The following is a 27,677-nucleotide window of genomic DNA, read 5'->3' as shown; positions in this document are numbered from 1 at the left end:
GGCAATGGTGCATATTTTTTCTCCCATCATTTGAAATGTGTCCTTATCACCTTGGTACTGTATGGGAAAATAATAAATCCTAAATTCTAAAATCCTTTTAGAATTATTTACCTTATCTAACAGTATTTATCATTGTCAAGATTTGTCAATAGTAAAAAGGACTGAATATTTAGCATAATTAAAAAAAATAAAAAGAAAAGAATATTAATGAACCTTAGAATTTGTACTGGTTTATTTGGCTATGGATCCTCTTGTCCTCTTATTAGACTGCAACTTAAACATTTAACTATGAGAGAGAGGCATAATTCAAATTTACACAGGGGGTATTAAATTTCCCATGGACTTGTGAAAAGGCAAGGTAACTTTTCCAAGATGAATAAAAGTATTGCAGGAACAGACTAAGGTTGAATACTGTGAAGTTTTAAGCCAGACAAATGCTCTTGCTGACTGTCAATCACAGGGTAGCTGTGTAAGTTGATGTGATAGCATCCTCTGTGTGTTAGGTTACTGGTGACAGATCCTTTTTGGACATTTGTCTGATGCTGTTTATGTCATTCCTACTACAGAAAAGCTGCCTAAGATTATTTTACTCTTGTGCTATTGACATTTAACTTTAATAACTGTTGAAGCAGACATGGGTTGAAAATCCTAAGGAACTCTCTAATTGCCATGCCAGGTTCTTGTAACTGGTCTCTTAGCTTCAGACTGAATGTAAATGTTTTTTTCTGTGTTCAGGCAGGTTTTCGTGATTGCTTTGTACTTGAAAGAAGGTTTGAATTAAGGGTGAACCTTAGCTAGGGATATTTTTTGAGTGATGATTCTCTGTCAGCTCAGTGTTGATTTCTTAGACATACTAATGCTTGATAAAAATTTATGGTATCATGAAAGTCCCTAGCACGAGACAGTATACAGGAACTGTAAGGAAGGATATTAAGCATTTAATATATGCTATTAAGCATTATTTTATCTACTAAATAGCATTTTCTTCCCAGAAGGGCATCATTCATTTCTGTAGGAATAATCACATTCACCTTTTTTTGTTTCATAACAAAAACTCAGCATTTGTCAAAAAAAAAAAAAAAAAAAAAAAAAGAGAAAAGAAAAGAAAGAAAAGAAAGGAGGGGGAAAAGCACATTAGCACTAGCACAGGAAGACATTTTCTTGTAGATTAACTATTTTTCTTCATTTTACTGTACAGTCTCAGTTTTATAAATCAGTCAAGTTCTGTTTCTGTATGAAAACTAGATTCTCAAGAAGTACTTCATAGGGAAAACTTTGTTTCTTACTGTTTTTAGGCTGGTTTACATTTGGTTAGTTGTTGACTGTTAGTCAGCATCACAGGGCATTTTAGAGTCTGAGTGAAGGCTTCTCCTTTTACTGCGATTTTACAGTAGAAAGGAGAAATAATAGGGGTAGAAGTTCATGTCATGTGCAACCAAAGTCTGGTGCATGGAAATAGTTAAATGGACAGTAACATCAATATGATAAATCTTTTTAAAGAGTGTTACTGCCTTCATAGGCATTCAAGCTGACACTTTTGATCAGATTACAAAAATGAAGGGGAATTGCCAGTAAAATGTCAATTTTCATATACCTTTATGACTACAGGGACACACAGCTGGCTGCTTGCAGACACAGGTACATGCATGAATTAAAATTATTAAAACCTTGTCAATGATGTATATTGCAGCATCCCCAGATAAGTGAAGCTGATTTTTGGCAGAAATATCAGTTTTAATTTTATTCTAGCTAATAAATGTTTTTTGATAATGTTGTAATTAACTGTGCTACCACATCTCAACACAGGTTGTAAATAGGAAATTATGGAAAAAAAAAGTTTTTTTTAATATATATACTACTTAGACTATATTGTCCTTCAGTTCTCAATGTACATTTTAAAAAGTGCCAATGGCTAAAGTTGCAGAATAATATGTGTGCATGTTCTGAAATTATTAGTTTACCTTGATTGCTGGATTATTCAATATTTCATTAAACAAAAAATTTATAATGCTTAAATTGTACAAAGATGGGTGTGTCATTAAACTGATGGTATAGTCAAACTGTGTACATTTAAATAGCTGGAAACAGTTAAATATTAATGGTCTCTAAAAAAAATTGGGGAACTTGCCAGTTTTTTTCCAAAGAATATTGCCATATTTCCTTTGAAATTTTTTTTCACAGCATGAATATAAGATATTTTCAGTAAATAATTTTCCCTCATGACTTTAGCTTTTTGGTTCAGTTATTTACACTTATATAATAACATGAAACTCCAAGTGAAAGATTAAAAAATTACTGTTCAAGAGAAATATAAGAGTTTTCTTAAGATAGTATTTTTAAAAATACAAGCAAAAATTCTATGTATTTGTCCTGTATCTCAAAAAATGTTTTGAAATTTAACTGGTCAGTTAAAAATTAATTTTAGTAACCAAGTTGCTTTCAGAGTTGTAGCCCACTATCTTTGTTACTATCTAATTGAGAGCATGTTTTAGTCTACATACAGACTAATTTTCTGTTCTTTTTTCTGTTCCACTTCATTGCTTCCTATCTATCATGCAATTAAAAAAATGCTTAATTCGTATACAGCCAGTGTTAACCAGTAATTCATGTTGTTACACAAAAAAAGCAGAATCCTCCAAGCAACAATGAGCAATAGCCACACTGCTTTGCATTTTTGTGTGTTTGTGTGTGATGTGTTCTAGTAAAAGTGCCATGAGTAGTAGAGACAGATAACATATTTTATATATTTATAAAATATAACTATGTTTGAATCATCAAAGGATGATATACATCCTGATAAAGGATAGAAGTTTTTAAAGTTATTATTGATTTTGATAAGAAATTACATGCCCGCAGGCAATAGTGTTATTTGCTAGTTAAAAAAAAAAATAAAACAAAATTAAGTGCAAAATGCATTGTATGTAGTGTATTACAATAGCACATCAGTCCTGTGGGGATTCTAGGATTTTTTTTCCTATTAACTTCTAATTAAGGCTGAAGAGATGATTTGGCATGTGTGGTTTTTCTGCATCATCTTCCTTTCTTGGTAGAGAATATCAGATGTAAAATGTTCTAATCCAAACAAGAAATATTATAGAGATTCACTCAGAGTAAGAATGTTCAGTTCTACTCCTATAGAAACAGAAATTTGTGTAGAAAATACATAGACATGTCAGAAATTAAGGAAATAACATTTTAGGTCTATACAGTTTGACATTAGGAAAAGCTCACAGAGTGAGGTTTTTGGATTTGCACAAGGTTTTGTTATCCTCTCTAATACTGCATAGATGTTATTTCCAATTTAAACCCTTGGTCACATCCCTTTACCTGGGGAGCGTGAGAACTGGAAGAGAAGAACCTTCTCATCTTTGTTTTTAAAGTTTAAAGGTTGCATATAAATTGAGCCATTTTTTAATGAATGCAATAATTTGCTACTGCTAGAGATGGAAAGGATCTCCTGGGATGGAGAACACTGCCTTGCAGAGCAGGAGGTGACTTTATTTAAAGAGGCAAAAAGCTGAACTGAGCACTAGTGGTCACCTCTTCAACTATGCTGGAAATTTGTTGTGGTGGGTGATGGCTGCATCCTGTAGGGTTGTGCAATGTGAATATAGGAGGTAAATGTGTAAGAAAAGTTACCAGGATTCAGAAGGTACTTGGTTCAGTCCATTTACAAAATGCTACCTAAATTAGAAGTCTGAAAGCCATTCCACTTTTAGTCTTAGAGATCTAGAGGATGTCTAAGGGCAGTTAAGTAAAATTTGTATCTCTTATCTCTGCCCCATCACCTCCTCCCTGTAGAATATGCTGTGTAGCATTACTGTTTTAAACCATACGTATCAGAAGAGCTCTTTCACTATTAAAAACTAAAATTTCTAACATCATTTACCAATATTATTTCATCATCATTATTATATCAACAAATCCTTTAATCATCCTGTAATATTATCTATTTGCAATACACAACTTCTGGGGATGGAGTAGGTACAACACAAGTTAAATCACCTTAGAACTGATATGGAAATGATGTATAACCTCTGACATGACCTAGAAGCTCAGGTAAACTGCTGGAAATACTGCCATTAATAAGATGTGTATTTTCAGACAACAAGGTCACAGATTTTTTCCCAGTAATATTTCCTATGCAATAAATGTTGCCTAATAAAGGTCTCCCATGTCTTTGTATTTTATCTCACATCATGACATTTGTATAGCAGCATTTTATAATTGAATAACAGTAAAGATGAAAATGCAAATGTCTGGATTTTATTTATAGCTGTGAAAGCATACTTTACAGTATATAATTCACTCCAAGAATAGTTATCTTAAAAGGAAACTAAATTTTTCAATGACAAGAAGCATTTATAACTAAGTCAGTATTTACCACCAATAAATCTAATCTACATGCATTAAAGAGACGAATTTTGCTGACATTTTTTATGGTTTGGTTCTACTGTAATATTTTATCTGTTTCTATATAAGCATATAATCAAAATAAAGAAGTAATAGTGGTATCTCAGTTTTTTGTGATGTGGTTACTATCATTCTTAGAGATTGCTACTGTGACTGACGCATTTATGTACTGTAAAATGTAATAAATTAATAAATTTTAAAATTCACAAGTAATATTTAATTTATTATTCAGAAACATGAAGCATTCTAAACTCATCACCAAAGAATGGTGAACTACTTTATATTTGGGCATGATCAAAGGAGAAATATGGCTTTGCCTTTGAAAGGTAATTCAACTGCTTCTGAAGATTTCACATGGCTGTCAAGGGAAAGGTTGAAGGCAATCCCTTGTGAGTAAGCAGTAGCTATCAGGATGCATTAGGTAAAACTAACTCACACACTTCCCTCATACCCTTGACCTTCCAAACACATTTGTAGATAATGTTGGCATTTCTGGCAGCAGACACAAATCCTCACAGTTTAGTGGGAAGATATTTCATTTCTGCATTGAAACTGTATTTTCTGTAGTATTAAGCCAATCGTTTTTTAAAGATACAAAATTTGAGTTACAGAGCAATGCAACACATGTGGTAGCCTACACTTTGTAAAACAGAGCCACGATCTTATGATGCTGACAGTACAATAAGTTATTCTCCATGGCAGTTGGAGAATGGTTGAATCTGTGTCTTATCATCAGTGTCTGGCAGTGAAGAACTGGCAGCTTAAATTAAACTTCCATAGTCAAAACACTCTGAAAGGCAGTTTCTGAATCCAAAATTTCAAGATCTAGATGTTCCCATAATAGAGAGAGGCAAGCAGATTGAGGAGATGAAAACAAATATGGTCTCAAGACTTCCTAGAACAATAGGGGGGTTGGTTTGTTTGTTTCACCCTCAAAAAAACCCAAACCGTTGCTGGAAAAATGGCATGAGAATAAACAGAACTTGTTGCTTTTACCTGAGAGTTATCTTTTGAATATATGTTATTTTTAGCTGCATTTATGGAAATCCCAATATGTTTTCTTTCTCCTTAGATGTTTGTAAGATTAGAAAGGTTAGTGTAGTGTTTGTTTCCCATTATCTCATACATTTCTAGATTGTTTCCTTTCAGTCTGGGCACAATCACAATGAAAGAAAGCAATAAAATGCAGATTTGTAAAATAAATAAAGTGTTGTGTTCTGACCATCCTCCAAGAAAAATTACAGGCTTTACATAGAGCTGTGCATTCTATGAGCATATACATTATTCTGTCATACCATTTAGGAAGAAAAGAAATGGATAAAGGGAAGGGAAGGAAACAGGAGCACTGGGCTAGATTTGCACTGTCACCTTTAAGCTACCAGCTTTTCTGCACTGGTTTTTGGCAGTTTATGTGTAGCTGGGAGCAGATGTTGGGTGACTTGTAGGAAACCCTTCCAGGGGAAGGGGTCTGGCTTACTCCTATGCCAGTGTGCTGCCCCCCATGCCCTTTCCAGGTGTTGCCAGAACATGGTAGCATGCCTTGTGGTCCACTTTTACCCTATCCCTGGCATGAAGCCCATTCCCTGGGAAGGTGTGATTTATAGGTGTGACTCTGATTCAACAGACATCACTAATATCCAAGGAAATAGCAAAGGCTGAAAGAGAGGAATGGAAATCAAGAGGGAAATTTTGTCATGCATGAGCAGAAAATTAATTTTGGAGGTAGGCTTTTAAACAAATTAATCTTACTCCCTTTAAAAGTCCTAATTTTTTAGTGCTGCCCAGAGATACAGTTAATCTTTCCTTAACTCCATCAAGGAGGCTGTATCTGCAGAAATGTTAAGGAGCAGTACACTCGTACCTCAATATTTTCTTCTCACAAGCAAAGTTAAATGTCATCTACTTATTACTGACAGAAAGTTATGTTTCTTACCACCGGAAGCTGAGGATGTTATGAGACCAGCTCTGGGAATCTCTCTCCTGAGACAAAGACTGAAAAAAAATCAAGGGTCCAGTGAAATATCTTTTCTGGCAGTGCTCTGGAGAAGACCCCTACTCTCTCAGTTTTTGTCTCTGGGATGATGATCACATTGCAATCTCAAAATTCACAAATCTGGCTCTATCATTTGAGCTGTCTACCTGGGAACTTGGGTAGCTGATAGCTCTTTCTTGTCCAGCAAATGCTCGTGTCACTTGAGATCTCTGCCTAACCAGGCAAGGATTTGAGGACTGTAGCAATTAAGCATGGAGAGATTTTTCTTGTATATAAATTTCCACTAATTGCTTCAGGGCTTGCATGCATTATTTTTCTATCTCCAAACTTCAACATTATGTGGAGAGATTGTCACAAAAGTATTTTCCAGATGGCCCCAAAAGTAGGAATGAAAAAAATATTTGATACAGACATTTGTAAGTGACTGGAATAACTCATTACTAAGGATGACCAGATATAGGCTGATGTTAACAATGGATGCTCTGTGTGTGTCTGGTACCAGGCCTGCTCTCCAGAAATTCCCTTAAGTGAAGCCTATCCTGTAATAAAAGAAAGTCAGCCTAGTTGCATGATTTTTGTTCCTTGTGGTTGCATATTGTGTGAATGCCAACTTTAGATGCTGTGTGTTTTACCAGTGCTAATGATTTCAGGATGTTAAGTTTGAGAAGTGGATAAGATGAGGCTGGATGTGGAGGAGGGGCTGTAGTGGTGCCTCAGGGAGTTATGCCTTGGGGAGTTTGTGTCTTGGAAGATTGGCAGCTCTCAGATTTATATCAATGAGTTGCGATGAAACTCAGAAAGGGCTACAGTCTTCACTTTTTATACAGACTTCCAGCTAATGCCCAGTTTGCTCTGAAACCCAAAGAAAGTCCACAGAACTGAAGAAACTCATTTTTTCAGAATAATTTGACAGGCATTCAGAATAGCAGAGAAAGGAATTTTGCATTTGAAGATCTTTTTCATTACTGGCTTTTATTTTTACTCCTAGAAAATATACTAGAACATTTAGAAACAGGAAGTGCTTTAATAGCCCAGATTCACCTAAAGAGCAGTAAATATTTCAGGTACTATATCCAGTGTTTCTTCTAAACTGCATTTTTTCTTTCAAGAAGGACTACTAGAAATATGCTGCCTTGAGAACTCACTACTCCTTTCTCATTTGTGTTAACTCCACCACCTATTCCCAAATTTGAAAGTGACCAATGCAGTCCTGATAGAGTAACCCTTTTAAAGGTTCATAAATCAAGGCAATAAACTAGGTGCAGAGCTTTGTGCTAATAACTCAAGTTTCAAAACAAGCACTTTGTCATAAAGCAGGTCAGTAAGAAGGTATTGATCAGCTGGTTTTGAGTCAAATGTTAACACTAACATTTTTTTCCCTGTCTTTTCCAGAACTAGAGGCAGAAGAGTGGTGCAAACATCTTTGCATGGAGTGCCTAGGAACCAGGCTCAATGATATAAGTCTTGGGGAACCAGATTTGCTTGCTGCTGGAGTCCAGAGAGAACAAAATGGTAAGCAAATCTCTAATTGCTCCTAAATCAGTTCTTAGGTGCTGTTCCATGCTATCTCTGCTTGTGGTTGTTTTTGTGAGGATTTTCATTATGAGCTAGAAGCATCTCATTAATGACTAAACACGTGGATGTGTTTTTGAGGCTCACTGTTGTTTTTTCTACAAATGAAGATGATTTAATTCCATGCCATCAGTTCATGTGCTCATCGCATTCACATTTTCCTGTCATGGGAAATGATGACTGTGACCTTTCTAGTTCTGGAAACAGTGGCCTCTGTACAGAGAAATAAAATAGCAGCTGTTGTTCCACAGCCTTTAAAGGACAGCGATGAACATGGCAACAACACTTTGGGCTGCAAAACAGGTACCTACTTTAAACTCATACCTGTCTTGAATAATGGAGTCAAGGTCATCTATATGTTGTTCAAATACAGGTGAAAAGTGAAATGGCAGATTCCAATCATCACTAAGCCTGAGCTTGTAAGTCTTCACCTAAAGGCTATTTGGGACAGACCTTTAGATTAGACACATGCACAGGAAGGATGCTAGTGGATGGAATATGCAATCACAAAAGAAAATCTCTGATTATCCTCTCGTTTAATTCCTATTAATGAACATGAGGGCGACACAAACTGTGCTCCTTTTTTCCTTCCTACATTACAGCAATCAATGATTATTACTGTCTGGATGGTTTTATAAAACCCAATAGCTTTTAACAAAGTAATAAACTAAACTGCCTCAATGGTCATAAAATGTCAAGCCCACTATCATTACAAACAAAATTGTGAAATTAAATTATAGAATTAATAGCACTGTATTGATCATATTGTCTTAATTTCATAAGAACATCTCTGACATCTCTGAACCTAATAAATAATGCATACAGAAGCTTTTAAGAAATTTTATTAAAAAATCAGACATTATTCAAGTGCAGTTTAAAAGAAGTTCAAATGTTTGTGAAGTTTTTTTGCCAGCTATGAGACACAGGATTCATTTTGTAGTCTCAGATTCCTTAGGAAACATAGAAGGGAGAACTACTAATATTGTAGGAAAATTATAAGGGTCAGACACCACCCAAAGCATCTTATCTGCTATGTGCTCATAGGCTACAAGTATAAAACTCATATGCTCACTACTGAAGAGAGAGATAGTAGATAAATGCAGTTTCTTCACTAATGTGAAGGAAAATACATCTTGTTAGAAGTCTGTAACATGAGCAGAAAAATAGCTTGAAGTTATTCAAGCTTTTTTTGCAGTGGATTCCTCCACTGTCCAGCAGCTTTTTGGAATAGATGGCAAATAATTTCATTTCATCTTGTTCTTGAAAGAGATCCAGATAAACCCATGACCTCCAGATGAAATGGATTAGTTCTGTTGAATGATCTATTCTTGTTTCAGTTGCCTTAGTCTAGAAATTAATTACAGAGTTACTAACTGTCATCTGTGAACATAATTAGCCTCTTCATTGTTCTAAGTAAATAAATGAAAGAAAACAAAGAAGCAAAGCATGTATTTGTTGTACAAATCACATGAATCAGAATGCATGGAGGGTATCATTAGCCATGTTCTTTGAAACCAAGTAACTGAATCTGTATAATCCAATATTTGACAAGCATGCTCAGCTAAATCATTAGTTACAGTGCCTCAGATACGTAATTCTAATACCTATCTGCTTCCTTCCCTTGACTCCTTGAAGCACAACTCCTCATATTAATATGTATGTTTGAAATTCAAAGTTGTCCTCTTAGTTGTCTTGTTCAGAAGCAAAGCAAATTCTGTTTTGTGGGCATCTTAATCCACTTGAAAGGAGGAGAGAGTACAGGTGTTCTTACTGGTGGTATGAAATCTAGAATGTTGTTCATTTAGCTGTGCTGTAAAAACCTGCAGCTGCACTCAAATTTCCTTAGCTGACTCCTTCAGTAAAATGAAGTGGAATGGTCACTTCAGTTTATACTATTTACCCTTTTCTGAAAAGTTACTTTTTTTTTTTCAGTGTCATTCCTCACATTATAGTTTTCTAGAAAAGTTGAATAATTGGAGGGTGGAACTATTTGATGAGCTCTGATAAAAGATTCAAATTCAAACTTCATTTTCCTGCACATTTGCCCCATGTTGTAGATTTTAAAGGTGTGGGGAATTGTAGTTCAAAAGATACCTAAAATATTTTCAAAGTCTGGTGAGCTTTTGTTGACCTGAAACTGAGAGATCAAAGTTAACTTTGCAATTTAAAACTCATGAAAAGGGACAATATGTATAAAATGTCTACATTCTTGCTCATTGTGAAAATGTCAGCTGTGTCACTCTCAGAGTCATTTTATTATTTTTGTGTTTAATAAAAACTGTGCATTGGTGTAGTACCTTTGAATATCATTCAAAGATATTGCAAGTACGTCTCTTCATAAAATTCCTAAGTTAGTCCATGCAGTAATGTTTACTTGGGAGATGTGAGAATACAGTTTGTAAAACCCATAATAGAATCATAAAGCCTTAGCATTTAGTTTCATGTGGGCTCTGTTCCCTGACCCACACGAGGGCTTTCTTTCAGGCCAATTAACAAAAGACATCTCTCAGTACATGAGCAAGACCACACGTTGCATTGTCATAAAGCCTACAGTGTGAGCCTTTTTGCAGTTTTAGATACATTATTTTCTTCACACTATAAGAGCTAAAAGCAACTGAATAGTGGTATTATACTGTTGAAAACTCCATGATATGAAAGGGTGTTAATACCATTAATCCCAAAAGAAGAGGTATATTGACCATTAATCCCATCTCATTCCACTGTCTTTTTTCAAGTGGTTTTGTCCTAAAGATTTTCTGAAATGTTAATACTTTGCTAAAGACACTTCTTTGAATGAAAAATAAGTAGCCTAATAATTTTTTTTCCATTAGCTTCTTTAAATTTTCCTAGCAAGATTATTTTTAATATACTATGTACTTCATCTGTCCATTCCATTTCTTGGAGGACATTTGCATAGTGGATGTCATGTAGTTGGAAGGGTACTCACTGAAGAGATCAAGTAAAATGTCTGTCTTGAAAAAGTTTTATGTTGTGTAGGTTTCTTTTTTAGTCCCTGTATTTGATCACTGTAGCCAGTTCCTTCAGTTTGGAGCATTTGTAATAATTCTGATTGTTATTGTGTATGCCCTGAGACCATAAAAAAGCATTGCTACGTCTTACTAATATATTTTACAACTGAAGAGTCACATTTCAGAAAATACTTGGCAAGGGAAATTTGTGTGTTTTCTATGCTTTTTCTAACATTTCTTATTGTTAAATCTGAGGCTGTTTATCCATCTGTTCTCATTCTTGTTCTCCTGAAATGAGCTTTTGCTTTCAGAAGGAGAGACACCTGATTCTCTGTGACCCCAATGCAACAATACAGTTTGCAAAACAGTTTGTTCCAAAGGCTGGCAAAATTCATATTTGGCATGTAAATGTCAGGGCTAAAAGGCCACACACCCATGAGGTATTTCTGTAGTATGAGAATAAAAATTTACAGTAGTGCAATGATCTGAAAAAGCCACTCATTTATATTTCTGAGTTGTTCAGTAAGTGCTAGTGAGAGCTATTTTATTGTGGTTGCACTGTTGCTTGACCCTCCTGCACCAAGCAATTCTGCAGCAGTGATAGCTGAAAGAGCCAAACTATAGATCTGCAGTGCTTACAACAGAGACCTCTGGCCATAAAGTCTTGAAAGAAGAATAGAGAAGACATTTAAGCCACCCATGTGCAAAGCACATCAGCAACAGAAAGCTTATCCCTGGATTTGGTCTCTCTTATTGCTTTCAAGAAGTGTTACTGCAAGTGGTTCTGTGTAAACTCCACTGCAAAAAATTAGTCTTAGGTGGTTTTCTTTTTATATTAAGGCTCAAAAATAAATGCTCCTTAGTTTGCAGTAATATGCATATTACAATAAAAGTGATATTTGAAAGGAAGCTTCTGTTACTCTCCAAACATTTTACTTTCTTTCTCCTGTAAATCTAAATTATTTGTTTGTATTCATAAGCCTTTTGGCAGCAACCCTACTTCTGTTTAAATTTCTTTTCACACAAAACACAGTCTCTTACTTTATCTGAACATTCATTTAGATTATTTGAGAAAGAATGAAAATATAGTAGTAAATCAAAGTCACTAAAGCCTGCATGATACTATTCAGATAACAAATTAATATAATGGCAGTGAAGCTATATACAATGATAAGGCAAATAATAATACACAGTTATAACTCCTGGAAACAAAGTCTGGACTTAATTGGATCTGTCAGCATTGTTGACAAGTAGTCTTCTAAATAATATTCTGTGGTACTTAAGCACACATTTCATATTCCTTAGGTTTCTTGAGCTGCCACTAGGAAAAAAAATAATGAATTTAGAGTGCTGTCTTCATTTGAAAGAATTGAAAACTTCCTTTCCAACTCTCAGTGCATTTGAAAGCATTTTTAGTACACTTCAAAATATTAGAATGAAACAAATATATATATATATATTTAATATTTTTGTCTGCCTAAATTGTTATCATATCTGGAATTTTTCCATGCTCATACTTTTATTTTTAAAAATATCACTGTTTCAAATATGTCACTGTATTTTCATTCTCTGTACAAGGAAGTAAGAAGAAAGACATCATACAAAATGGACAATATGGGATGACAGACTATGTTTATTGTGAAAAAGTAACCAGAATATACAGTACATTATTGATTTAAAAGTGGCATAATAAGGCAGTGCTACTAAATTTACTCTTTAAGAGCACTTCATTCTTTCATGAAGGCTGTATTCCTATCTGTTTTGAACACTATCTGTTTAGTAACACTAAAATAACTGAACACGTGTACTAAATCAGATTCTATTTAATAGAATAGAACTGCAAAACTGATGTAAACAGTGAAGAAAATAGACAAATGTAAAAAATTCCAATATTTAAGCTAAAGAAAAGTCGTGTTCCATCTCCTGCTGCTGTAGCTCATTTATTGTTAGATGTCATGCCTGTGATATTAATATTCTGTGTTAACTGGTGCTTTGGCTTTTTTTTTTTTTTAATTGACTTATAAAGCTAATTTTCATTTTAGAAGTCTGGAAAAGTTTAAAAGATAATTGACTTTTTACTTTTACTCCCTGCCTAATATTTAAATTAATATCTCATGAAATGACTTCCTCTGTAAAGTTTTTCCTCTGTTAAATAACATTTATTTTACCTTCATTTTTTATTTACAAAGATTCCACAGTGCAGCAGGCTTGCTTCCTGGGTTTAATTGCAAGAACCTCATTAATTTCAGTTAGTAAAAATGTAGCTTTTTCCTAGTGAACATTGCCCTTGAATCCTCAGAAGAGGATTATTATTTCTTTACGCTACATATTGAGATTATAAACTACAATCAAGCAAAGAGACTTTGTAATTACGCTCATAGAGCTGACTTGTTTTAGGGCATTTTCTAGTGTTTGTGATTTGCTACATAAGAGCATTTCACATGTTTTTTGTTTCTCTTCAGTTATCCTTAATCCATTTTTAAACTTTTTTTTTTTTTTTAATAAACAAAACAGATGGCTTTATTCAGAAAAAAAAAGGTGTTTACAGTTTAATAGCTGATTAATCCATTCAGTTTTCAGATTATTCATTATATTACTAGTTATCAGTGAAACAATATCAAGTAATTTACATTTTTTTCATACATTTTTAATGGAAGCAAAGCAGAATAATTATAAGGAAAGGGATTAAACTAATTCTGAAGTCCTGATTCCTCACTGTGTGAGACAGAGGGAATCATTCAAATAGACCTGATACATGGAGCAACACAAAAGACTACTTAAAGACTTTGAGCTGTCTTTCCACCTCAAAATTAGCTAAAAAGTGTCAGCAGCAGAAGTCTCATAGATGGAGAAGAGCTGCTTCCAGATAGAAACTGAACATTTGCTTTCAAAGCCTGCTCTTGTGTAGATCCCACCAACCTGACTGCCTGCCACAAGTAGTTCTTCCCCTGCAACAAAGCATTTGGATGGCAGGATTGGGAAGATCTCAATGTTATCTGGTCAGTTTTCCAACTGGGATGATTTAGACAAAGGAATCTAGTGATAAAATGCTTAGAATCAGGATCATTGCTTTTAACACATCCATTTTCCATTCCTAGTACAGCTGGACTTTGAGCTGGAAGACTTAGAGCACTTCAGAGTTGCTGCCAAGTCTCCATCTCAGTCAATATGCTCATTGTACCAAAGACTCTTCTGCTCCTTTTCTCTGGAAAACATTATTCAAGGTCATATTCTTGCCAAAGTCCAAATGCTGAACACCTTTACAGACACAAAATGTATAATGAGGCGTTGTTCTGCTTAGTCAAGGAGATAGGGAAGAGCAGTTGTGTGGAAGAGTAGGATAAATGTAGTAATATATCAGCATTTTTTTCTCACCCTGGCTCCACCACTCTCCGAACTTTTCTCTCATCAGTTTTAAAAGAGGGAGGAGGATTGTGATGCTGAATGCTGAAGAATGGCACCTGCTCAATCTCAGCCTTTTCTTGTCCAACAGGATAGCATCCACTTGTTTTGTTTCTTCCATCTCCGTTTTCTGGCTCCCTCATTAACTTCTATATACGTAATCTTACTACCTGATGAACTGTTATTATCTCATCCCACTCATATGCAGATGGTGACTGACCCACAGAAGCTAAATAACTTAGGCAGTGTGGTTCAGTAGATCTAGTGACAGAATTCAGCTGGGGTTCCCAAATCTAGTCTAGGAATGTTTGGTTTTGCGTGGATGAGAGCAAAATTTGTCTCTAAAAACTGAATTAATGTAGTAACAGTATAAAGATAGCTGTTGAAATATTTTACCCTACATTTTAATTCCTAAAATCATTTAATAGTATCCACACCTTTCCATGTCCTCAGTTTCCCACTACTAGTTAGTATGAGGAATTTTTTGTTTCAAAAGCAGATACATCCATCCTCAATCTTCTCCGGCACATATGTTTGTACACTTGCTTTTCTTGCCAATTTTTGTAACTTCCAAGGGTGCTACATTTTACCCTGTACCTGTTGTTCAGTTTAATCAGACATCCTCTCTTTAATCCATGACACCTCACCTTAGACAGTGACCTCCCATGCAATAATCTCTTCAAACACTTCAGGGAAGCTGAGCATTTTGTAAGTATCCTTGTAACTTCTATAACAAGTTTTAACATTCCCTGACTTCGACAGTGGAGGTTAATGTTTACTTAAAATTAAGTGCACCTCTCTGTTTACTCTGCTGTCTGAGGTGCTCTGCCAGTGAATACAGTGTATAGGGAAAGATTTCCATTATCATATAACAGCTCCATTCCCCCATAGACACATCACGTGATTTTGTAATGTGCAGGGGTGGCTGAGAGAACCAGCTGATATGTCAGTCATCTGTATCTTTTTTTTTCAAATAGAGGAGATAGGTAACAGGCAGTCACAGCACAACAATGCAAAACTGGAGGCTAATATATGATAAAAGCACACCTCCATAGTTCCTAGGCATCTTTGCATGTCCATCACAATGACATCTGGATACTGAAAAAGGTCGTATTTATCTATATCTATATATGGGTACAGATATAGATACAGATATAGATGATACAGATGTTGTTATATATGAAAGATATAGATGGTATAGATTAGATATAGATACAGATACAGATCTAGATATAGATCTAGATCATATAGATAGATCTAGATGATACTGATATATAATTCCACTGTGAGGCAGAAGTTTTCTTGTTCTCCACCGTTCCCTACCCAATGCAGTCACTGACCCAAACTCCCATGTAAGACTTTCCATTTACTTCACCAAAGGCTAGGTTAGACCTGTGCCCAAGGCACTCCTCTGAGGTTTAGGTGAAATTCTTTGCAGTGATCTCAGCAGCACCTGCTGATCTATTTGTGCTGTGTGTCAAAAGACTTTTACAACACATTAGGAGTTTCACACTTGGGACCTTAGTCATAAAATGAAACTTTTAGGACTAACACACGTTAGTGTGATTAATGAGAACTAGAGCCTGGGAGAAGAGGTTGAATGGCTATAAGGCTGAATGAATCTACTGGGGAAACATTAATAGAACAAAGTTAAATTGACTGAAACAGAATAACATTGGGGATGACCAGTTTACTTGTAGCAATTCTTGCTGCTCACCCACCAGTTCCCTGCTTCCATTATTCCTCAGCCAGACTTTTGCTACTTTATTAATACACACACATTCACATATAGCATATTTTATATTAACTTGCTTATTTGCAGTATTTGCATACAGAAAACTGTATGTATGTTCAATGGTTACAAAATTTGTTGATGGCATTTATTTAAAATTATCTTCCTATTACTGTGGTTTACTTCCTTATATATGATTTAATGATGATTTATATAGTCTTGTTTCTTTCCTTTTTTTTTTTTTTTTTAAGGGTAGTTTTTGCATTGCTTATTATATCATATACAATTCAGGCACTTCATAAACTTGTTAATGCCCTTGACCTCTTACTGCAATGTGCACTTTACAGTAAAAATGCAGCTGATAGCCATCGATGTCATGGCCATAATAATGTAGCATGTTAAATCAGATTTTTCAAGAAAGCAACAGCTTATTAAAAATGTTGTTAATGTGACAAATGAGTATGAGTTTGGCAAATACATAGAAACTGAATGCAAAGAATGTAATTAATAACAAGCTTCAATAAGTAACCCTGGGTTTACAATTTCAAAGCCAGTTTTTCTAATGGGCAATGGTTGTACAAGCATGTTTTGCCAGGATACCTGTAATTCTGTTCTTTGAGAAAGGAGCCTCTATTAGAGTTCAAGTCTGTCTAGATTTTGATTTGCAAAGAATCATGGACCTTAGTATAAAGATGGTTCCTCACCTCTGGTCAAGGCAAAAAATTTGGACTTGATTTCTGAGCCATCAGTAACTAAAGTTTTCATATTTATTTTTTTCCTCAGGATAGAGTCTTGCTTTAACTGAAACACCTTACTCTGTGTTGCTCTTTTTTTTTTTTTTTTTCCAGAACGATTCAATGTATATCTTATGCCTACACCAAATTTAGATATCTATGGGGAATGTACAATGCAGATCACACATGAAAACATCTATCTCTGGGACATCCACAATGCCAAGGTCAAGCTGGTCATGTGGCCTCTGAGCTCTTTGAGGAGATATGGACGTGACTCAACATGGTTCACATTTGAGTCTGGAAGGTAAGAACTGTGAAGAAGCAGCAAGAAGAAATAAGCAATGATTTTTGAGAAGCAGTCTGATGAGTTAGATTAGCCTCTCATTATAGTGAAAGGTGAAATACATGGCCTCTCCATAGACTTTCATTTGTTGAATATTACTTTTCAATATATTCAACGTGTTCAATATATTCAAAGTAAACATTGATGTATCATATTTAAACTGAACTTAAGCTTCTTCTGACTTTTATTTAACTGTGGTTGAATTGTCATTCTTAAGGCTTATGAATCTCACTGTGCTCAAACACTAGGGTGGTATAATTTGAGTACTTTTGATGTAGAAAAAATTAATTCTGGAACATGGAAAAGGCTCATCACACAGCATGAATGGAATAACTTCTCTTACGGTGGATATTACTCTTTTTGGATGTTCCTGATGACTGATTGCCACCCTAGAGTATAATTGCAAGCAGTACAGAGAACATTGTGAATCCATAAAAAAGCTAGCTCTTTTTTCTGCCTGCATTTTTAATCATCATTGCCATTTCTATCCTCAGATCAGTTTTAAATGTCCATAGAGCTCTGTTTTGCCTCCTTTTCATATCTTTTTAATGCATTTCTTATCTTTTCATTAGGTCTGCTGCCTTTTCTGCACAGAAGTAATTCTACATTTATCTCAGTCTTCAATGGTGTTTCCTCTTGTATTCTATGGTTCTAGACTTTTCTAGGCTTGTTACACTCCCCTATGCAGAGCCTTTCTGAAGCAATCTGAAATTGTGTCTTTACAAAAGTGTCTCTAGACTCTTGGATTAACCACACTGCCTTGTGGAACTATTTTATATACATTTCAATGTGTACATAATTAATATCATTAACAAATATTCACAAAAGTATAGATGATAATCACAAACAAATAGAGGGATCAAATGTACGCTTCAGCCCAAGGAGGCAGATATCATGGTAGGGGTCTGTTATAGACCACCCAGCCAGGGGAAGAAGGTTGATGAAGTGTTCTATAAGCAGCTGGATAAAGTTTCAGATTCGCTTCCCCTTGTTCTTTTGGAAGACTTCAACCCATCAGATGTCTGCTGGAAATATAATACTGCAGACAGGAAGCAGTCCTGGAGATTCTTGGAGTGTGTGGAAGATAGTTTCCTAACACAGCTGGTGACTGAGCCAGCTAGGGAAAACTCACTGCTAGATCTACTGTTTGTGAACAGAGAGGGATTAGTGATAGATGTAAAGGTTGGTGGTCATCTTGGACAAAGTCACCATGAGATGGTTGAGTTTTCACTTCTCAGAGAAGTAAGGAGGGAGGTCAACAGAACTTCCTCCCTGGACTTCTGGGGGGCAGACTTTGATATGTTTAGGAGATTGCTCAATGGTATACCCTGGGATATAGTCCTTAGGGACAAAGGAGTCCAGGAAGGCTGAACAGTCCTCAAGAGGGAAATCCTTAAGGCAGAGGCACAAACTGTACCTGTGCATCTTAAAAGGAAAGTCTATCAGCTATGGAAGGAAGAGCAGGCAACTCAGGAAGATTACAAAGTTGCTGTGAAGATGTGTAGGAAGAAAATTAGAGAGGCCAAAGCTCAGCTTGAATTTTACCCGGCTAGTACCACTAAAGATAATCAAAAGAGTTTCTATAAATACAGAAATAGCAAAAGAAGAGCTAGGGAGAATCTCCCCCCTCTACTTGATGTGGGAGGGAAACTTGTGACTGAGGACAAGGAAAAGGCTGAACTGCTGAGTGCTCATTTTGCCTCAGTCTTTGTTAATGCCAATTGCTCCCTGAGGGTACACCTCCCTGAATTGGAAGACCAAGATGGGAAGCAAAATGAAGCCCCCATAGTCCGGGAGGAAATGATCAGTGCCCTGTTGTGCTGCATGGATGTGCACAAGTCTATGGTACCAGATGGGATCCAGCCGAGGGTACTAAAGGAGCTGGCAGAAGTGCTCACCAAGCCACTCTCCATTATTTATCAACAATCCTGGAGAACTGGGGAGCTCCCAGTAGATTAGAAACAGGCATATGTAATGCCCATCTAAAATAAGGGCCAAAAAGATGATCTGGAGAACTACAGACCTGTCAGTTTGACCTCAATGCCAGCTAAGGTTATGGAGCAGGTCATCTTGAGTACACAGTACAAGGCAACCAGGTGATCAGGCCCAGTCAGCATGGGTTTACAAAATGTAGGTCCTGCCTGACTAACCTGATCTCCTCTACAAGATGACTCACATAGTGGATGAGAGAAGAGCTGTGGACATTGTCTATTTGAACTTCAGTAAAGCTTTTGACACAGTCTCTCACAGCATTCTTCTTCAGAAACTTATGGCACTTGGCTTGGATAAATATACCCCGCATTGGATAAAAAATTGGCTGCATGGTCAGGCTGAAAGTGTAGTCATGAATGGAACTAAGTCTGGCTGGCGACTGGTCGTGAGTGGTGTCCCTCAGGGTTCAGTGCTGGGGCCTCTTCTCTTTAGTATCTTCATTAATTATTTGGCTGAGGGGATTGAGTGTACCCTCAGTAACTTTGCAGGTGACACCAAACTAGGTGGCTTTGTGGATCTGCTGGAGGGTAGGGAAGCTTTACAGCAGGAGCTGGGCAGGTTGAACCAATGGGCCAAGGGTAATTGTATGAGGCTGAACAAGGCCAAATGCCAGGTCTTGCACTTGGGTCATAACAACCCCACGTAAGCTACAGACTTGGGGAAGTGTGGTTAGAGTTGGAAAGGGATCTGGGGGTTTTGGTTGGCAGTCAACTCAATGAGAGTCAGCAGTGCGTGCAGGTGATCAAGAAGGCCAATGGTATCCTGGCTTGTGTTAGGAACTCAGTGGCCAGCAGGAACAGGGAGGTGATCATCCCTCTGTACTCAGCGCTGGTGAGGCTGCATCTTGAGTTCTGTGTTCAGTTCTGGGCAGGGACAGAGAAGTGCTGGAGAGTGTCCAGAGAAGGGCAACAAAGGTCATGAAGGCCCTGGAGCACAAATCCTGTGAGGAGCAGCTGAAGGATCTGGGAGTGTTCGGTCTGGAGAAGAGGAGGCTGAGAGGAGACCTTATGGATCTCTTCAGTGACCTCAAGGGAGGTTGGAGTGAGGATGGAAACAGCCTTTTCTCCGTAGGGAACTGTGATAGGACCAGAGGATGTGGATGGAAGCTGCACCAGGGGAGGTTTAAGCTGGATGTTAGGAAATATTTTTTCACTGAGAGGGTTGTCAGGCACTGAAATGGCCTGACCAGGACAGTGGTGGAGTCACCATCCCTGGAGGCATTTAAAAGGCATTTTCACCTGATCCTTAGGGACATGGTTTAGTAGTTGACTGTGGTGTTAGTCAAAGGTTGGACTGGATGATCTTGGAGCTCTCTTCTAAACTAAAACATTCTGTGATTCTGTAATGACCAGAATTCTTCTGCAGTTTCTTGTATGCAGGTTACCACTTAACTCAGTATAGCCAGACTGACATCACAAGAGCATTTCAGTACTCAGCTACTTTCTGTGATGGTTTCACTATAAAAAATCATTAAGACATCATTACTTCTTTTTATTTAGTATTTTTTTTTGTAAAAATTAGCAATAGCTTACACATGCTTTGATTTAATTTCAATTATTAAACTGTGGGGCTCATTGTACAATTTTTGGCAAGAATAATTTGCTAAATAATTTCTTCCCTTAGGCCTCAAACTACCTCATGTGAAACTAGTTCAAGTGGCATACCTTTGCAGTACCAGAAGACTAATAAAAACAATGCCTGAAACCCACATATTATTCTGGGGAAAAACAAGCAAGCAAGCAACGAAATTAAACACCTAGGATTTTGCTTTATCCTCTTCTTTCTGAATATCCTACTTATCTGACTCTTTGGCTAAATTTGTATTTGCAAGTATGCATTTTATTAAAAGGGAAGAGTTTATTTTTGCATGAACAGTTAACGATTGAAGACTTACTAATGTTTGCTTATTCAGAGTAGTATATCCGCCTGTGAGCAGACCCACTTGTTTTAATTGATTCTGAAGGAAACTATCTTTGGAAATGGGAATCATCATTAGCTAAAATTAAACTGCTAAAACTAATTCAGATAAATCAACTTGAAGTTGATTTCTTATACACATCTAAAAATGTAGGTGTGTCATTCTCTACAGTGGTTTAATTATGAAAAGAAGAAGTCATTCCATATCATAGTGAAATTCTTTTTTTTTTTTTTTTTTTGCAAGATATTTTCTTTCTCTACTGCTCTGTCTTTATCTATGGCACATCAATATTAACAAACTGTGTATAGTGATTGCATATATTAATTTAAAACCTGAATTTTATTTCTCTGCATTTTCAATCATCCTACAGGATTTTAATTCCAAAGTAGTACTGAATGTCATCTGCACCTTCAATTCATGACAAGGCAACCTGAGAAAAAGTGGATTGTTTTCCTTAGTGTTATTGTTATGAGCTACCTCTGCCTGTATCTTTGTATCTTTGTATCTTTTGTCTTTGTTATGATTCTTCTTTTGCTTGCTTGGGATTGTTTTATCCATCTGATTTTGAAATGCATAAAGATTAGATGTAGACTGGCAGAAAAACATAGATGTGAAAAATAGGTCTAGAAAAAAAGGCAGTATCTATGTAGTCTTCATATCTCAAGACTACATAGGACTACATTAAAACTAATTTTAAAATTTGTTATTGATTTGTTTAGGTTTTTATTTTTTAATCAGCATCTTTCTCATCTTCCTGAATATGATTTTCTTTGTCCCTTGATCTGCTTGTACCTTAATATGGTAAATTCTTGATGCATGCTGTCATATCAGAAGTGAAGCACTCATCCATGTTTTATGAGAATGTAGTGCAACAAAAGTGTTGTTGCTTTAATTTTTCCCTAAGGCTTAAATATTAAATTTACACAATTTCAATTTAGAGGAAGTATTTTTAAACAAGTTCTTATGTTTTATTGAGTTTTAACAGCTCTGCAGTATAGGTGTATGTGGTTTGCATGAACATTAAAAAAGTTCAGTTTTATATATATATTACCCATCTTTAGTATTGGTATTACTTAGCTTCAGAGAAGGAATCCCTTCCATTGAAATAAATTTGCACAAGAAAATACTAGGATAAATAAATAGATACAAGAATAAGCTTTCAGATAAGATGAATTAAATTTATCTTTTAATAAGTATGTTTCTGTAATCATTTAAATGGAAATGGACTCAAATATATAAAACTAAACTGTTCACTTTCCTGATGAAATGTCATAACTACACAATTGGGAAGATGTCTAAAATGTGGGAGGAATGAACACAAATTCTTCTAAATTGATGGATATTTAGTTTTACACTGAACTGGAGTTTATAGACAAGTATCTTTGCACTACCTATGTAGTTAGACCTATCCTTGTTTTACATTATTTAGTGAACCAATAAAAGTAAATATTTCTTGCACAGTGATTTACTGAATTGGGGTTTTTCTCTACACAAGTGTTGGAGACACTGTGCCTAAGAAAGCAGTTGATCTGCACTTACTTATCTTCAGATTTTTGGAACTGCTGTTCCACGTATGTGGGCGTTAGTCCTTGACTGTCCCTCTGATTTTAAGCCCCTGAAATGGGATGTGGAGCTGCCTGCCTAATTGTCTGGATGAAGTTAGTGAAAATTTGCACTGGATTAATTATTTACATGTGATCTAAGAAACATGCAAGAAAAGTTATAAAAGTGGCACAGATGAAATATCTCATGGTCCAGATGAGGTGTGAAGACACTGTTTTCAGACTCTGCTCAAAGCAATGTTTGAAATTCACTCTCTCAGTTCGGTTTTCCTACCTTCCCTTGTACCAAAACAAGCTGGCTTAGACATCTTTTTAGGAGCATAAGAGTAGCCTCATAAGAATTCTTAATTATTTTTCATCTCTTGGGTTGAGATGCTGAGAAAAACAAACACACAGGGACAGTAACTTCTGAAGTGTTCTTTTTCTTTGCTGCAGTTCTGTCACTTACACTGAAGGATATTTTCTATATATGGAAGCTGTCTGGTCAAATAAATTAAGTACTATCCAGAAGTTTAAAAAAAAAAAAAAAAGGAAAAAAGAACCAAGGTCAAGTTAAGCCAGGATGGGCTGTGGAAGCCCCAGCCAAACTTCATTAATTACCATAAGTTTCCAGATGGATAGTGAGGTTGAAGCAATAGGTACATTCTTGGAGTTTTAAGAACAGAAGGAGCCACAGATTCATGACACACTCCTCTTTATGAAATACATTTTCTTCTGTTTTGTAGACAGGGCATTGAAATTTCAATTACTTCAAGTGTTTTCAAGTTTATTCGCTTTGTGCCTCCAGAGAGACTCATTGCAGCACACTAAACTATTCCTTCTTTATTTGCCTTTGGTTTTGTTTTGGTTTTTTTCTTCATCAGAGAAAATCTAATGCAATTTTATATTCTCTATCACTTCTAAGATCTGAAATCTATTTCTTTGGTTGAAAAAAATATTAATCTCAAGCACTGCAGCGTGGTGACATGAGAATTTCTTAGATTTTTTTTTTTTTTTCCTTTATATGACCCAAGACTGACATACTTATTTTCTCAGCAGTAGATACACAGATGCTAGGTTTATCTGAAGCAGAAAAGTTCAATGTTTGCTTCAGGCACTACATCTGACTGAAATCTTTCACTTGTCTGTCATTCTTCTGGGGTGATTTTTGGAGTTAAGGTGAAATGTATTAGTCAATTAACCCTTAAAGTAATTTACAGGAAACATCCTCTTTTTCCCTTAGGTGGGGAGGGACCCCTTACATGTGTGCTTCCTATGTAAGGGACTTTATACAATGATATATGTATCAGCTCAGTTCTGTACTTCCCTGAAGAGAATCAAACAACTCCTTATTCCCTGTGGATTATTTAAATTGTTGATTAAGTTTATTATAGGTTTAGCATAAAATTATAAATAATATGTTCTGAATAATTATAAATATCATCGTAAATCATAAGCTCATCATTATAAATCATAAGCTTGTCACAGAATTCGTAAGTCAGTTTGGGATATGCAGTAGTATGAGCACTCATGCAGCTGCAAAATTTGATTTATCATTTGACTTAAGCATTAGCTCAGAGCTCCCACTATCTCACAATTAATATCAAAGTTTGTTGACATCTTATTGTATGGATATGTAATATTTTCAAAAAGTCTTACTATCCCTTATGTGAATTTCCTCTGGTTTTGGGTGTTTTCTCACTGCCTCTTCCCTTTTATCTCATATTCCTTTCCAAAGTTATATGTATTACTAAAATCTGAAAATAATTTTAAAAGAGAAACAGGAATCTCTTGTACATACGTCAGCTTTTGTCACTTCTTTTTTCAGTAATCACACAGCTCTAATTTTAGGAAAAGTGGCATTTTTACCATTGAAAAGGCTTAATTAGTTTGTGGCACTTAGCAGTGCCAAGATTATACTGTAATATGTTGTAATTCTAGTTCCATTCCTACTTTTTTGCCATTCCAACTTAATTCCAAATCTCAATTAGCCTTCTGCCAAAATCTTGACCTGGAGTAAGTTCTCTATTAGTCATCTGATTCACTTAAACTCTACTTTAAAAGGAGCTGTGCATTTAACTAATCTACAGGATTCTTACTCTAGTTTTGATCACAGTACCTAATCTAAGAAACCTTTTACTAGTGGAAACTATATAGCACATTGTAAGTGATTTATAAAGTGCTCATTGCATTTTCTCTCTGCCAAGGCTCCTTTCAGACTGCTCTAGCATTAATAAGTCAGAGCAAATTCCACCAAATTCATATATGATGAAATTCTCCATGGTATAACAAATACGGCAGAGAAAAGAGATTATATACAAGCTGCTTTATCCTAAATTTCTATTGTACCTTTTAAAGTGTTCTGCTTTTTTTTTTAGTCTCTGTTTTGAAAATTCAGTCATGATACAAAAGGTTTTTTGTATCATTGTCACTTACAAAAGGTTTTCTCCAACAATGACATCTCAAAAATAGACAACACATTTAAAAAATAAAATTACCTTTATTTAGCTGTAATTTTATTGCTCAGAGATTGAGAACTGAGTGACTCCTGGAGCAGAGCAGCATACTCCACAGATGAAATTATATAGCACTGTAAAGAGCAAATTTATGAATACAAAATTGATAGGAAAGAGTGCATCATAATTCATAAATTCACTAATTCCTAAACAGTAAATTTCCTTATGAATTCCCACAGAATGAAACATATGCAGTTAGAAAAACAGTCACCTAAAGTTTTTCCAGTTAACACAAAAAACCCTACAATTCAGAAGAAAAAACATAATCCTATAGTATTCATGGAAGAGGCTTGTTTTTGCATATTTTACAGCCCAGAGGCTGCAGCATTGATTTTCAGCTTAGCACTAGATATCAGTTATCGTTGGTATGTTTCAAATGTAACGAAGCTTTTTAATGAAATCTCTTAAGAATTATATTGTGTTTGCCTAAATTATTAGCAGAGACAAGGTTGTGTTCCTTCTGATGGTCCTGAGGCAACATGAACTATGCCCTTAATTTGAAGTGTACAATTTGCCTTCCCCCATTCTAATACTGTAGTATGTCATAATCAAAATAGGGCTTGTTTTAAAATAACTTGAGTTATCAATCACTATTTTGCTTCCAGATGGCTTTACATCCATGCTTGAGCCCAGAAGATTTTATATTTACTGACCATGTTCTAACTTTCCCTTTTTCATATGCTCTATTGTAAGCATTTCATTAAGATTCCTGATGCTGAATATGACTATCAAGGTCATTGCTGTGTAATGGATGAACAGAGAATATGCAGACAAACTAATTCATACATTCTTAATCACATTAGGTCTCACCTAATATTTCAACTCTGCATTTTAACCTTTGAATTCCACAGCAGGCAAGAGCAAAAACTAATTTCATATGGCAGAGCTGAATAACTTGAGATGCCCCAGCAGCAGTTCCTTTTCTCATAGTAACATTTAACATTCTATCTCAAAGTACAAGAGGACTGAAACATCAGATTTGAAAATTTTAAAAAAAATAAGCCAAAAGTCTGCTTAAAAAAACCACCACAGTAAACTTAGAAACTCATTTATACAAAATGCTAATACATTTCTTAATGCTCTCCATTTATTATATAAATACCTTTCACAGTAAGTGCCAGGGTGTCTACTTTATCTGTGAAGTACTGTTGTATCCATCCCCCACCAAGCCTATCTGCATGAGCTGACTGAAAATGCAGAAAGTGGGCACCTTATTATCTACACAGACAGTAGGAGAGTGTTAAACACTTCACAAAGGGCAATCCAGAAGGCCACATTTTGCACAGAGAACCATCTAGCCAGCAAGAATGCTAAGCACAAATAAATCCTCCTTTTCTCCAAAGCATCTGAATGTAGTGTCATCGATTGAGGAAGAGGTTTGAAACATCCTCTATGCTGAGTCTTGGTGCTGTACAAACATAGAAGGAAGTCATCAAAATGCAAAGGCTGGAATTTGCACGACAAAAGAGCCTTGTTCATGAATATGTAGGAACCTGTGCAAACTCAGGCTTGCACATGCACACACAGAGCATTGCAGTAGCATAAAGGGGCACGGTTTTAAACATTTGTGGGCTTTATTTGTTGACAGGAACTGTGGTTCCTCAGCTTCAGCTGGCACATAGGTTTATTCCAAAAGTCATTTTAGTGTCTGAACAGTTGTCTCTTGTGTATCACACATGAAAAACTGCAATGGAAGTGTTATTTGTCCCTCAGTCTTGGGACTTGATTATACTGGAATTGAGTTGAACATAGCACGAGTGCCAGTCACTGTTCATGAGCTGAGAAAGCTCCTTTAGCAGGCTGGCCTTGGAAGGTTTGCCTGAGAGCTGCCTAATTCTCCCTGTTCTTTCAGATACTGGTAATTCATTGTTCTCACCAAAAAACAAACTCACTTGCTAAATCATAGAATCATAGAATCCTAGGGGTTGGAAGGGACCTCGAAAGATCATCTAGTCCAACCCCCCCTGCCAGAGCAGGGCCCCCTAGAGTACATCCCCTAGGAACGTGTCCAGGTGGGTTTTGAATGTCTCCAGTGAAGGAGACTCCACAACCCCCCTGGGCAGCCTGTTCCAGGGCTCTGTCACCCTTACAGTAAAAAAATTCTTTCTGATATTCAACTTGAACCTCCTATGCTCCAACTTACACCCATTACCCCTTGTCCTATCACTCGTCACCATAGAGAAAAGCCTAGCTCCATCTCCCTGACACTCACCCCTTAGATATTTGAAAACATTGATGAGGTCACCCCTCAGTCTCCTTTTCTCCAAACTAAAGAGACCCAGCTCCCTCAGCCTTTCCTCATAAGGGAGATGCTCCACTCCCTTAATCATCTTAGTAGCTCTGCGCTGGACTCTTTCAAGCACTTCTCTGTCCTTCTTGAACTGAGGGGCCCAGAACTGGACACAATACTCCAGGTGCGGCCTCACCAATGCAGAATAGAGGGGGAGGAGAACCTCTCTTGACCTACTAACCACACCCTTTCTAATGCACCCCAGGATGCCATTGGCCTTCTTGGCCACAAGGGCACATTGCTGGCTCATGGTCATCCTCTT

At 36.2% G+C, this 27,677-nt stretch overlaps 1 protein-coding gene across 1 annotated transcript in view; it reads left to right on the top strand.

Moving 5' to 3' along the window:
- The window catches only part of DOK6 (docking protein 6), a 238,320-nt gene that overhangs the window by 134,742 nt on the left and 75,901 nt on the right, over positions 1-27,677 (top strand). Inside the window, exons 4-5 of the mRNA XM_071737070.1 lie at positions 7,799-7,918; positions 16,930-17,119. Coding sequence (XP_071593171.1) covers positions 7,799-7,918; positions 16,930-17,119 — 310 coding nt within the window. The remainder of the gene's footprint in view (positions 1-7,798; positions 7,919-16,929; positions 17,120-27,677) is intronic.

The sequence above is a fragment of the Heliangelus exortis genome, chromosome 2 (assembly GCF_036169615.1).
Source record: "Heliangelus exortis chromosome 2, bHelExo1.hap1, whole genome shotgun sequence".
In the NCBI taxonomy this organism is placed as follows: Eukaryota; Metazoa; Chordata; class Aves; order Apodiformes; family Trochilidae; genus Heliangelus; species Heliangelus exortis.
This window is presented reverse-complemented; position numbering and strand designations above follow the sequence as displayed.